Raw genomic sequence first — 12699 nt, forward strand, 5'->3', positions numbered from 1 at the left:
AAATTTAATACAAGGTTTCTTATAAGTTGTTCTTAAAGTGATAAAAAAAAATCCGAAATCGTTAGTCACAATTTTTTTTATAAGTTCTTAAAGTTCGAGTTTATACGAAATATGTCAAAATTGCGAAAATTTGCAAGTAATTTTGTGGTTGGAAAATCGTAAAATTTTTTTCTTTTATAACTAAGTTTTGAAAATTTGGTACAAGGTTTTCCATAAATTTTTCTTCAAATATCTGTAAAAAAAACTCTGCCGGATTTAGACAAAAAAATTTTATGAGTGTTTGAAATTTAAATTTTTTCAAAACCGTGTTAAATAACGATTTATCCTCAAACGATTTTAAATATTTGTTATTATTCAAAAAGTATAAGTCGTAGATACTTGAAAATTTTACCAGCTATTAAGATTCACGTTTTCTTTACGTGATTTAATTTTTAAAATATTTTGAATTTTTTTGAGCTGTTTATAGACAACTGAAATTTTCAATTTTTCTGAAAAATTTGTTTTGAAGTGTCGATAAAATTTTTTTGGCTCTATCAAATCTATACAAAGTTCCTCATATGTTATTCTTATAGTGATAAAAAAATTATAAGAATACATAGGCACAATTTTTTTTTATTAGCATTTGAAGTTCAAATTTTGACAAAAATTCGTCAAAATTATGAATATTTGCAAATTATTTTGTAGGTATAATTCATAAAAATGTTTGTATAGGTAGCTAAGAGTTGAAAATCTAATACAAGATTTTTCATTATTTTAGCTTACAATAATTATAAAAGAACTTAAATTTTTATAATATTTTTTTTTTAATATTATTCAGGCCATTAAAACATAAACCACCTTTTTCACCAACCACTGGAAATTATATCCTAGGCTGACAAATCATCTTCGTTCAGAATCGTTTTTCGTATACAATGATACCTATCATCATCATTAACCTATCCTAGTCCGAGATCAACCCCGCCCCCTAATGTACAGCAGAACGGTACCCACTTGCCCACTTTTTTTCTGTTTATCTACACTTATAAATATTAAAGTTTTCCATACCTACACTATATTAAAATATTGAATTTAGTATCAAAAGAGTTAATTCATATTTAATACTACTGAATAATCAATAATCAATGTATGTTTCTTTTATTGCAGATGTCGTTTTTTTATTATTAAAATATTAAATTGATTTATTTAAAATATTTTTATACTAGTGCACTATACAGTAGAAATCGTTAAGAAGCAGGCTTGTTAATAAATTAAATACCTTTTTTTAAAAATAATTCAATGAACTAATAAATAGGTATAATACTTTTTTAGTGATAAATATTTTTTTAAAACCTATTTTTTGATGCTTTTTTAAAGCTTTTGGAAGATTTAGACAGCTTTATTGCTTTTTTTTTAGTTTTCTATTGTTTTAAGCCTTTAAAATCCTTACTCTATTTATAATATACTCTGGCATAATATGCTTATTGGATCAACTGATGAGTGGTGGTCAGTGACCAATATAATATTATGGGTTGTGGGCTCTGAAGTCTGGAGAGTGGAGATGGCAAGATGCAATATCTGTGATTGTGTAAGAAATGATAATTAACACGCGCCCTTTTTATTTAGACACTTTAGCGAACAGTACGGCCGTAGATAGACAGTATCTGCAGGCTTATATTATAGCAGTGGTGCTAAAATAGTTTCTACTTTCTACATTTTTTTTTTTTTTCTAGAGTCCGTGAAAGTCGATTTTCTTCTCGTATCAGATATTAAGGACCGCGCTACCAGGTAGAAGAATATAATACGTGACTGTGATTTGATTAGGTATATTTTTATCATTTAGGTAGCTCGTGTTTATCACAACGTGGAATTGTCCTCCAAATTTGAAATACTATTATCAATCGTTATTCGTCATAGGTATTTCCAATTTTTCGGCTTTTCACATCTCGAAATTGTTTTGTTCGTTCGTAATTTCTATTAGTGGTACCATCAAACTGCGAAGGTTAGTATTACTCTGTATTGAAAACTGTATGTTATCTTTTTTTTATTTTAGTCAAAATTCAAACGTACACTGTGTTTCAGGTACGATTCTTTAAACTTTGAAGTTCAAAGTACACTGCTGTGATCATGTCGACAATTGTGTCTTCTCCGGATTATGGCAAAGTTTTCAATGACAATATACATGGACACATTTTGCTCCATCCGCTGTGTGTGAAATTCATCGACACACCTGAATTTCAAAGAATGCGTAACATCAAACAGCTTGGTACTACATATTTAGTCTATCCTTGTGCGAGTGTTAATCGATTTGAACATTCTATTGGGTAATACACTTAAGTTTTACATTTATTTGTTATCAAGTATTATTTTTTTTTAACATTGCCTTTTTATTCATTCATAAATAATATTTATGAATGATAATAGGTATAAATAATAATATTTGTGTATAGTATTTATATTTATATTTATTATATATGTATTGTGAGGCATTCAATTAAAAGGTATGTACATACTCTGTTCAGAATAATAGTACACCCAACATATCTATTCCTTTACTGGCAATTGACACTGTTACTGTTATGCACAAATTTGTTTATTTTGAATATAGTATACAGTATAGTAGACTATTCTCTTTTAAATGTAAGTTTCACTGTATGTTATTGTTTAAATTATAATTTTTTTAAGTTTTAACTATTATTGTAATGTCTGTAACTATATTTAATTTAAAATTAAGAAGATGTTCTTTAAAGAACGAATAATATGACTATAAAAAACTTACAATTTGATATTGTTTATGCTCTCTTGTACAATTTGGAAAATGGCAGATAGTATTTTGATTTAAACGCCTTTAATACCTATAAATATTTTTTTATTTATTTTATGTTTATTTTTTAAAAACTGCTTTCAGTGTTTGTTATTTAGCTGGACAAATGATTGAAGCCTTATGTCGAAATTCAGGGAATGATATTAATGTTACTACAGAAGAAAAATTATGTGTTGAATTAGCAGGTCTTTGTCATGATCTTGGACATGGTCCTTTGTCTCACAGCTGGGAAAGATATCTTAAAGCATCTGGAGTCGATTGGAAGGTACTAAAGTTTGCTATAATACAATTAATAATCATAATAATATATTTATTTAATCATATAACAAAGGTTTCATTAAATATAAAAATTTTTTTTATAAAAAATCTTTAATACACATCAACTATATTTTATTATAGTAGTATGAATTTAGTAATATACAATGTTGGCCTGGCATACAAAAAGCCTTGGCTGCAATTTTTCTTTGGGGTCTCAATTTTTTTTTTCTTCATTTACTATGAACAAGATTGATCATAGAATAGTGAATTAGTATATATCCTTGTCTCCCTGCCATGATTATAAACTAAAAAAAAAGCTTGGCCAGGCCAACACTGATAATATATCATATAATAGTCTTTTTTTAAATGATATGAAAGATATCTGAAGGTTATTAGGAATACTAAATAAATGCACTTATAATAAATAAAAATAGTTTTATTATACCTGTTATAAAGGCCGTAGCCATTTTCCTCCAAAAACAAGATACCGTATTTCTCCACTGTCTATTTTCCTCCACATTATTGTTGACTAAAATAATGTCTATTTTCCTCCAATATTTTAGTCAGTGTTGAGTTCTGTATTATAAAGATAAAGCAGAGATTAATCTAACACAATCATGATTTCAAAAAATTCAAAGTCTTCATTTAGTTCAAGAACCAAATGTGAACAGGCACGTATATTTCAGAAAATATTACATTTCCATCACTTATTTGGGCAAAATCATCATCTTCATTATTATGAACTACCAATGCATGTGAGTCATTCCATTCACATTTTAAAGAAAATTTTTATAAAGAAAAAACAAACATATTTATGTGGCTCAATATTATGAAGCAGATTTAAACTTATATTTATTGTTAAATAAGAAATATTCATACCTACTCCAAAAAAATCTATTGACTCTCGAGCGAACAAACGTTGTATTATTTTACTTAATATTATATAAAAATATAAAATTATATACTATTTTATTATTTTATTTATTGAAATTTGAAGGAAAATAGATAATGGAAAAAAATGGTCAAAAATTATTATTTTTTTTTTTTTTTTTTGAGGAAAATGGACCTGCCCGTTATAAAATATTATTAAATAAAATGAATGGCATTTTAATAGTACTATCACAAAAATGTATATGGTTCTTTGATTCTAATTTTTTTAATTCTAAATATAGACTGGTAAAATATCAAATAATATAATCTTAAATGTATTTTACTTTTAACCAAATAGTATATAATATACAAAATTGTAGGTACACATTAATATACTATGTATTTTAACTAAAGTTATATAAATTGTTTATTGATACATGTTAAAGCATGAAGAAAGTTCAACTGAAATGCTTAAATATATTATACAGAAGTATGATTTAGAAAAAGAGCTTAAAAAATATGGACTTAATATGGAGTATCACGTTGAATTGATTTGTGAATTTATTAGAGGAGAAGGAAAGTTATTAGTAGAAAACCATTTCTTATATCAGGTAAATTAGTTTTTAATTTATTTTTACAAGATATTGTTAATTAATTAAGTACATTTTATTTTCAGGTTGTATCAAATAAAGATAATGGCATTGATGTTGATAAATGGGATTACTTTTTACGTGACGGAAATTGTTTAAATTTAAGCATATCATTTGATTATAAAAGATTGATGCAGTTTTCTAGAGTAGTTTTAGATCCTCATTCAAACCAACCAAAACAAGTAATAGCGTTCAGAAATAAAGAGGCTAGAAACATATATGACATGTTTAGGGTGAGATCAGATTTACATCTGAGAGCTTACCAACACACAGCAGTTCAAAACACAGAGTTGATGTATGCTAATTAAATATCTATTTGGATTAATTTTGAATACTTAAGATGGCATATTATTATAAATATATTAAATTTTATGGTACTTAGTAAATGTGAATAAAATTTGATAACTTTGTTTATATATTTATGATGTATTTAAATATATATTACTGTAATTAAAATATTATTTTTTCTATTTTAGGTGGATAGATGTGTTATTAAAAGCAGAAAATTATTTTACTATACAAATTTCATCTGGTGCCAAGTAAGTTTTATTCAATAATAATTTAACTTTCTATTGGCTATAAAAAATCATATTATTTAATTGTTCATTGTAAAGTGTTTCCATTATCAATATTTGTGAATTTATTAAGTTTACATTTTTGGTAAAATGGATTAATAATTAATTATTTAATTTTAATATTTCATACATTATAATATTGTAGTACTTTGCATTAACTGTTATTAAAATTAAAATAATATACTTATATCAATAGTTATACTTTAAAGTCTAAATGTATTAAATATTCATAACTAATGGTTTAAATATTTCTGATATATATATATATATGTAAAACTAAAAAAAAGTATTTAAATATTATGTTAAATTCATAAACACCTCAACCCTACTTAAATTTATTATGATTATTACATAATGAAGTAAGTATATATATTTTTTATTCTCATTATTCATTTAAATTAATATATTATTTTTTAGGTTTGCCTTGAATGAAGCTCATACAAATATTGAAGCAATGTCTCGTTTAACTGACCACATATTGTGTGATATTCAATATAGTAATGACCCAAAATTGGAAGAAGCTAAAAGTTTATTAAATAGATTACAAACAAGACATCTATATAAATTTATCGGTTCTTATAATTTAATATTTGTGAGTATAATGTTAAATTTATATTTGTTTTAAAATTTAAGATCTGTTAGGGATAAATTAAACACAACAAAATTTCATAATGAATAATTACAAAATTACACAGTTTGTTGTTGAGTAAAAATAGAAATAATGTTCAATTAATGGTTTAAAATATTGTTTCAACTTGCTACTCTGCAAAACACTAAAAAAAAAATTGCTACATATTTTATTCATTGGTGTTTGATTATTAATTATAATTTATAATATATATCTGAAAACAATTATTTTTAGTCTAATAAATTATAATAAAAATATTAAATAATATTATAATTTATAAACAAATAGACACCTAGAAAATAATAGTAATTATTAAATATTATTTATTTAACTTAATACTGCTAATAATTATAATATTATTTTTAAAGATTAACAAAGAAATTTATAACAAGTCTATTGATGTTGAAAATCTAAAACAAAGTCTTAAGGATGAATTGCAAAAACAATTTGGTATTGAATTTGGTATTACAGCTACTTGGCTAAATTGTGGATATCCATTAATAAATCCATTAGAAAAAGTACTATTTTTCAAGAAACCATTATATAATAATACATCAGTCGTATTTGATGACACCAAATTTCAAAATGTATATCCTATGAATGAGTAAGTAATAGTTTGGTATTTCAGTTGTATTTTTTTTTTTATTCGTTTTATTTAAAACTAATACAATTTGATGAATTGAGAGATTTTTGTTATGTTTTATAATTTTGTTTCAAGTGTATATTGTGTTTTTTGGTTTTGATTGTTATTATATCACACAACGATTAATAAGTTATTGTTTATGCTTTCAGATTAGAGTTTTTTAAACGAGATATCAATGTATTTAGTAAATCACTTAAATTAGAGGACAGTCAGCTTAAAGAAATTGATCTTGCTTGCAATTCGTTTTTAAAGAATTTCAGGCCATAATGTAAGTTTTATACTTATTTATCTAATTTTTAGACAAAATAAAATATTATTATGGTACCATATTTTTATTGTATCCTATTCAGTTTTAAATTAAAATTATTTTATAATTTAATGTTAGTATTTCATTAGAATTTCATAATAATTATTAGGTATTCATATGATTATTAATTATTATATTATACTTTTCCATAAAAATAAACCAATCCTTTATTATTTCTTAGAGTCCTTACAATTTTTGAATAAATATTATATTTATTATAAACTTGCATTATATGTGATTTTGTTTTTCAATTTATAATTCATACATTTTAATAGTATTAAAAATGCTCTCAAATTTGTCAAATTTAAAATGAATTGATTATGATTTAACTGTATAGTTTTTGGTTCGAGTATACATTCAATTTCAATAATATGCAAAATATTACACCAGGTCAAGGAATATTATGATTCAATATATTTTAATAATAAGAATAAATAATGTATTGCATTTACATTACGTCAATATTAGTTAAATTAAATAGATCACCAACCAAAGTATGTATCCAAATTTATTTATTTTATTTTTTAAAATGTCAATCAATTGTACATAATATTATACATTTATAATTAACCTAATTACATTGTTATATTTTGATTGATAATCATACCTTTGTTAAAACTAATATTTAACTTAATATTTATTTTATTTATATCCATTGATCTATGATGCTAGTTGTGATAATAGATTTAATCACTTATGTAATTTAATTTAATATCATTATTTATTATTTATAAATTACAATTGTTTTGATTTTTATATTAACAATTATACACTATTTTATTTATTTTGAAAATGTTATTAACAAAAATTAAGTAGTTTATTTGTCATTTTACTTTTTGTATACCATTTTCTAAAATGTTAACTTCAAGTATTATACTATTTTCCTTCTAATGTTTTAGCATAATCTAAAACATATGCTCATCATATTTCAAGCCTTCAGTATTTGTATTTTAATGGCTTTATATACCTATACTTTAATACAAGGCAAAGTTAATTTTATCTAAATTCCTCAACCTTAAATTATTTTTCTTTTATAACAATAATGAATATAATTGTAAAAGAATTAAAAAAAAAATTTAAACAAACATTTTTGTGATACATACATACTTATACGCAAACAACGACTAAAAACCAAAAAATGGGAACAATGCAGATTCGAGAATTAGACTTTATATTGCAATGGTGAACGCGACAGTGGTGGCGCCAACTGGCAACTGTTGAAAATTGAAATCCGTTCGCGGGCACTCCCATCATCGTTGTAGGTTTCAGCAATACCAAATAGAGGTATGGCCAAACCGGATGTGTTGAGCTATGATACCCACCAAGTAGATGGTGGAAATCAATGCCAAAATTCGCAATACTTATGATGTATGATGCGATTGAAATCAAGTGCACCTTAGCAAGGTTCGATCAAAATGTTATGAATAGCTAGTTTAGAGACTGAATCCGCGGTAATCATTATTGAATTTAGACATCGTTCATTTTAGAAGCGGACGAAAAGGTTTATTCGTCGTATATTTTGTTGTGCTTATTATTACCTATGTAATAAAGTGCCAGGTGATTCCTTTGTCATGAGTAGTACCGGATATAAATGCTCTCAAAAGCATACAAATATGCTCTAAAATAATAGTCAAAAATATATTTTACCGCAAAAATGAAATAAATTTGTTTAACGAAAACAACTCAAATATCAATATAAAACAATTTATCTTTAAAATTTAGTTAATATTATGAATAGTCTAAATTTTTATAGCATATCGAAGTATCGAACAAATATGCATTAAAATCAACAAAATGACCCAACAATACTAAAAAATACTGTTAATCAAATCATCCATGTATACAATAAATACTCAGTACACACGTAATAAACTTTAAAATCATAAACATTAAATAATAAAACATTATTTTCATCTACAAGGCATGATTTTATTTTAGGTATTATAAGTAATATATGCTAAGAATAATTTTTTAATAGTTGGCAAACAAATCTATATTATTATAGTTTATAGTAGTTATTGTCAATATTTGATATTATTTACTAGTGTAACATAAGCTGTATACTTAGTATATTAGGTATATAAACATTTATAATACAGAAAACAAATAAATCGTTGGCACAATCACTTAAATAAATGTTTCTACTATTTTTTTGTTTTATATAGTTGTATAATAAATTATAGGTATATACCAATATATCATGCATATAACGAGTGACGACACGTAGGTATATTTTTTAGGTAGGTATCAACCTATATTATTATCTACACTTATGCTTAAAAAAGTATATCGATATAAAGAAACGGTGATCGTGAATTATGATCTTAGTCAATATACTTTTTTTTATAAACAAGATATTTTTTTCCCATATTTATTTTCTTACAGATCCTAAGATATTAAGAATAAGTACGTATACTTTTTTCGTATTATGTATAACTTAATACAACTTTATAAATACCTAGTGATAATGTATAAAAAAAAAATTAATAATAATTTACATAAAAAACAATACTCGGGCTTTAGCTTATGAGGTATCAACGCACAGCCTCAGCCTAAACCACCGGGTCTAGAGACTTGAAATTTTGCATAGATGTTCCTTATACGATTTAGGCGATCACTAAGTAAAGGTTTTTCAAAATTCAACTTTTAAAGCGTTTTTTAAAATTCATGCCTTAAAGTGGTGAAACAGGATTTCTAAATTTGTCTAGAAATAAAAAGTTTCTCCAAAGTCAGTTTATAGTTTATCATTTTATTTACTAATATAGATAAATATAAACTATTATACTTCTACTGAATAATATATACTGAGTAATACCTATGTAAGAACATAGTGCACTGCTGAAAGAGTAAAACTGTATGAGATTATGATATTAAAAGTGTGCATGTTACCATTTATAATAAATTAAAAAGTTAATAGATAAATTGTTAGCCTAGAAATCACTGATAAGTATATTTCATGATATATTTTAGATTCTTAGCAAAGCGATGAATTTATTGATTTTACATACAAATATACAATGGTTTGTGTTGGTTTTATTTTTGTTTAATCTGTTGTGGTAGTAACCATGCTTGGATTTTCAACTTTGGGGATGAGTTTTCGGGAACAAATTGAATGTAACGTGTATATATTGGGTGGTCAAAAGTAAAAATTGTCAAGTTTTTTTCCTAATAATTATTGGAAAAATAAAAATTAAATTAGGAAAAAAAAGAATTTTTACGCAAAACCAGTTTTCGACCAAATCGATTTTTTATGGTTGTAGTTCTAAAACTAATCACTGAAAATACTTGAAATTTTCACCAAATGTTAGTGGTATCTGTATATAGTTAAATTTTCAAAAAATTTTGACTTTTTTTGAGTTATTTATAGACCACTGAAATTTTCGATTTTTTTGAGAATTTTTTTTTAAAGTGTCGATAAAAAATTTTTGGATGACCAAAAAGCTTTGAAAATTTAATACAAAGTTCCTTACGAGTTGTTTTTATTGTAGCTAAAAAAATTTAAAATCGTTAGTCACAATTTTTTTTTATAAGCGTTTATAATTCAAATTTTTACGAAATCTGTCGAAAACGCGAAAATTTGCAAGTAATTTTGAAGTTGAAAAATCATAAAATTTTTTGTGTTCATAACTAAGGATTAAAATTATAACACTAAGTTTTTCATAAGTTTTCCTTCAAGTAGTTATAGAGAAAACTCATAACATCATTATAGGAAAAATTTTATGTGCGTTTGAATTTTAAATTTTTACAAAATAGCGTAACGACAACGATTTATCCCAAACGATTTTAAATATTTGTTATTATTCAAAAAGTATAAGTCGTAGATACTTGAAAATTTTACCAGCTATTAAGATTCGCGTTTTCTTTACGTGATTTAATTTTTAAAATATTTTGAATTTTTTGAGGTATTTATAGACAACTGAAATTTTCAATTTTTCTGAAAAATTTGTTTTGAAGTGTCGATAAAATTTTTTTGGCTCTATCAAATCTATACAAAGTTCCTCATATGTTATTCTTATAGTGATAAAAAAATTATAAGAATACATAGGCACAATTTTTTTTTATTAGCATTTGAAGTTCAAATTTTGACAAAAGTTCGTCAAAATTATGAATATTTGCAAATTATTTTGTAGGTATAATCCATAAAAATGTTTGTATCGGTAGCTAAGAGTTGAAAATTTAATACAAGATTTTTCATTAGTTTAGCTTACAATGTTCTTAAAGAACTTAAATTTTGGTGTATTCAGGCTATTTAAACATGAACCCCCTTTTTCACCAATCACTGGAAATTATATCCTAGGCTGACAAATCATCTTCGTTCAGAATCGTTTTTCGTATACAATGATACCTATCATTGCATTCAAATTTAACCTTCCCTAGTCCGAGGTCAACCCCACCCCCTAATGTACAGCAGAACGGTACCCACTTGCCCGCTTTTTTTATTTTGATATAATTCAGACGAATACACATATAGAAACTTGAAATGTCTATCAATATGTTATATTATCATTTTCCATGCATGGTATAATTTCAAAATATTATGAGTATTGTGACTCCTTTTGCACATTATTTAAAGAAATTGAAATTTTCGATATTTCTTTTTTTGGTTTTAGATTCTGAATGAAGTGATGAGTGTATTGATTTTACAATGATGGTTTTTTTATTTTTTTGTGTGTGTGTTTACCAAAATTTGTCAAAATAATGCTTCAATTTAAAACTCCAGGGGTGCTTTTTTGATGGAAAAGTGAATATTCTTAGTACATTATAGAGGTCAAAAGTAAGAATTTCCCAGTAGTTTTTAAAAGAATCGGGGAAAAAAAAAAGACTGGTGGAAAAACGGGAATTTTTACACAAAACCAGTTTTCGGCGAAATTTACTGTTATAATATATTCGTAACACGAAAACGAGTCATTGTAAATACTTAAATTTTTTTGTATATTAATGTTATATCTATACACAATTAAATTTTCAAGATATATTGGTTTTTTAGCTACTTATAGATAAAAGTTTTCGATATGAATTTAATGGAAGGTTTCTCATAAGTTATTCTTACTGTAGTTAAAAAAAATTGTTTATAGACATTTAAAAAAAAACAATAGTTAAGTATAGTTTTTATAAGCGTTTAAACTGTTTTAAGTTCAGTTTTGCGAAATATGTCGAAATTACAAAAATTTGAAAGTAATTTTGTATTTGAAAATTTATAAAAATTTTGGTATTTATATCTGGTTAAAAATCCAACACTAAGTTTTCTATAAGTTTTCCTTCAAAGTTCAAATAGCTATAGAAAAAATTAGAAACATCATTATAGGAAAAAATGTTATGAGCGTCTGAGTTTCAAATTTTTACGAAATCGCATAACAATAATAATTTATTCTCAAATAATTTTCAATATTTATTATTATTCAAAAAGTATAAGTCGTAGATACTTGAAAATTTTATCTGTTGTTTAGATTGGCATTTTCTTTACATAATTTAATTTTCAAAATATTTCACTTATTTTAAGGCTACTTAAAAGCATTTGATATATTTGTTTTTTTTTTTTTTTGTAATAAATGTTTATACAACTTTTTTTCGGCTGAGTCAAAATACTTAAAAATTTAATACAAAGTTCCTCATAAATTAGTCTTATATAGTGATTCAAAAATTATAAGAATAAATAGGTACAATGTTTTATTATTAGCATTTGAAGTTCAAATATTGACAACTATTTGTTAAAATCATTGTATAATTCATAAAAATGTTTGTATAAGTAGCTAAGAGTTGAAAATTGAATACAAGATTTTCCATAAGTTTGGCTTACCGCTTACAATAATTATAAAATAACTTAAATGTTGGTGTATTCAGGCCATTAAAACAAATCACCCTTTTCACCAAATCACTGACAAATCATCTCCGTTCAGAATCGTTTTTCGTAAACAAATATACAATGATACCTATCATTGGATTCAAATTTAATGCATCTATTATAGTG

At 24.5% G+C, this 12699-nt stretch overlaps 1 protein-coding gene across 1 annotated transcript; it reads left to right on the forward strand.

The window, feature by feature from the left end:
• The first annotated feature begins 1606 nt into the window (after window positions 1–1606).
• Window positions 1607–7410, forward strand: LOC114124937 (deoxynucleoside triphosphate triphosphohydrolase SAMHD1). Its single transcript, XM_027988390.2, has 11 exons — window positions 1607–1800; window positions 1894–1978; window positions 2059–2300; window positions 2885–3065; window positions 4375–4539; window positions 4605–4873; window positions 5055–5117; window positions 5571–5745; window positions 6150–6385; window positions 6574–6692; window positions 7069–7410. The coding sequence occupies exons 3-10, from the start codon at window positions 2104–2106 to the stop codon at window positions 6689–6691; spliced, it is 1404 nt and encodes a 467-aa protein (XP_027844191.1). The 5' UTR covers window positions 1607–1800; window positions 1894–1978; window positions 2059–2103; the 3' UTR covers window position 6692; window positions 7069–7410.
• Window positions 7411–12699: the final 5289 nt, after the last annotated feature.

The sequence above is a fragment of the Aphis gossypii genome, chromosome 2, assembly GCF_020184175.1.
Source record: "Aphis gossypii isolate Hap1 chromosome 2, ASM2018417v2, whole genome shotgun sequence".
Classification (NCBI taxonomy): domain Eukaryota; kingdom Metazoa; phylum Arthropoda; class Insecta; order Hemiptera; family Aphididae; genus Aphis; species Aphis gossypii.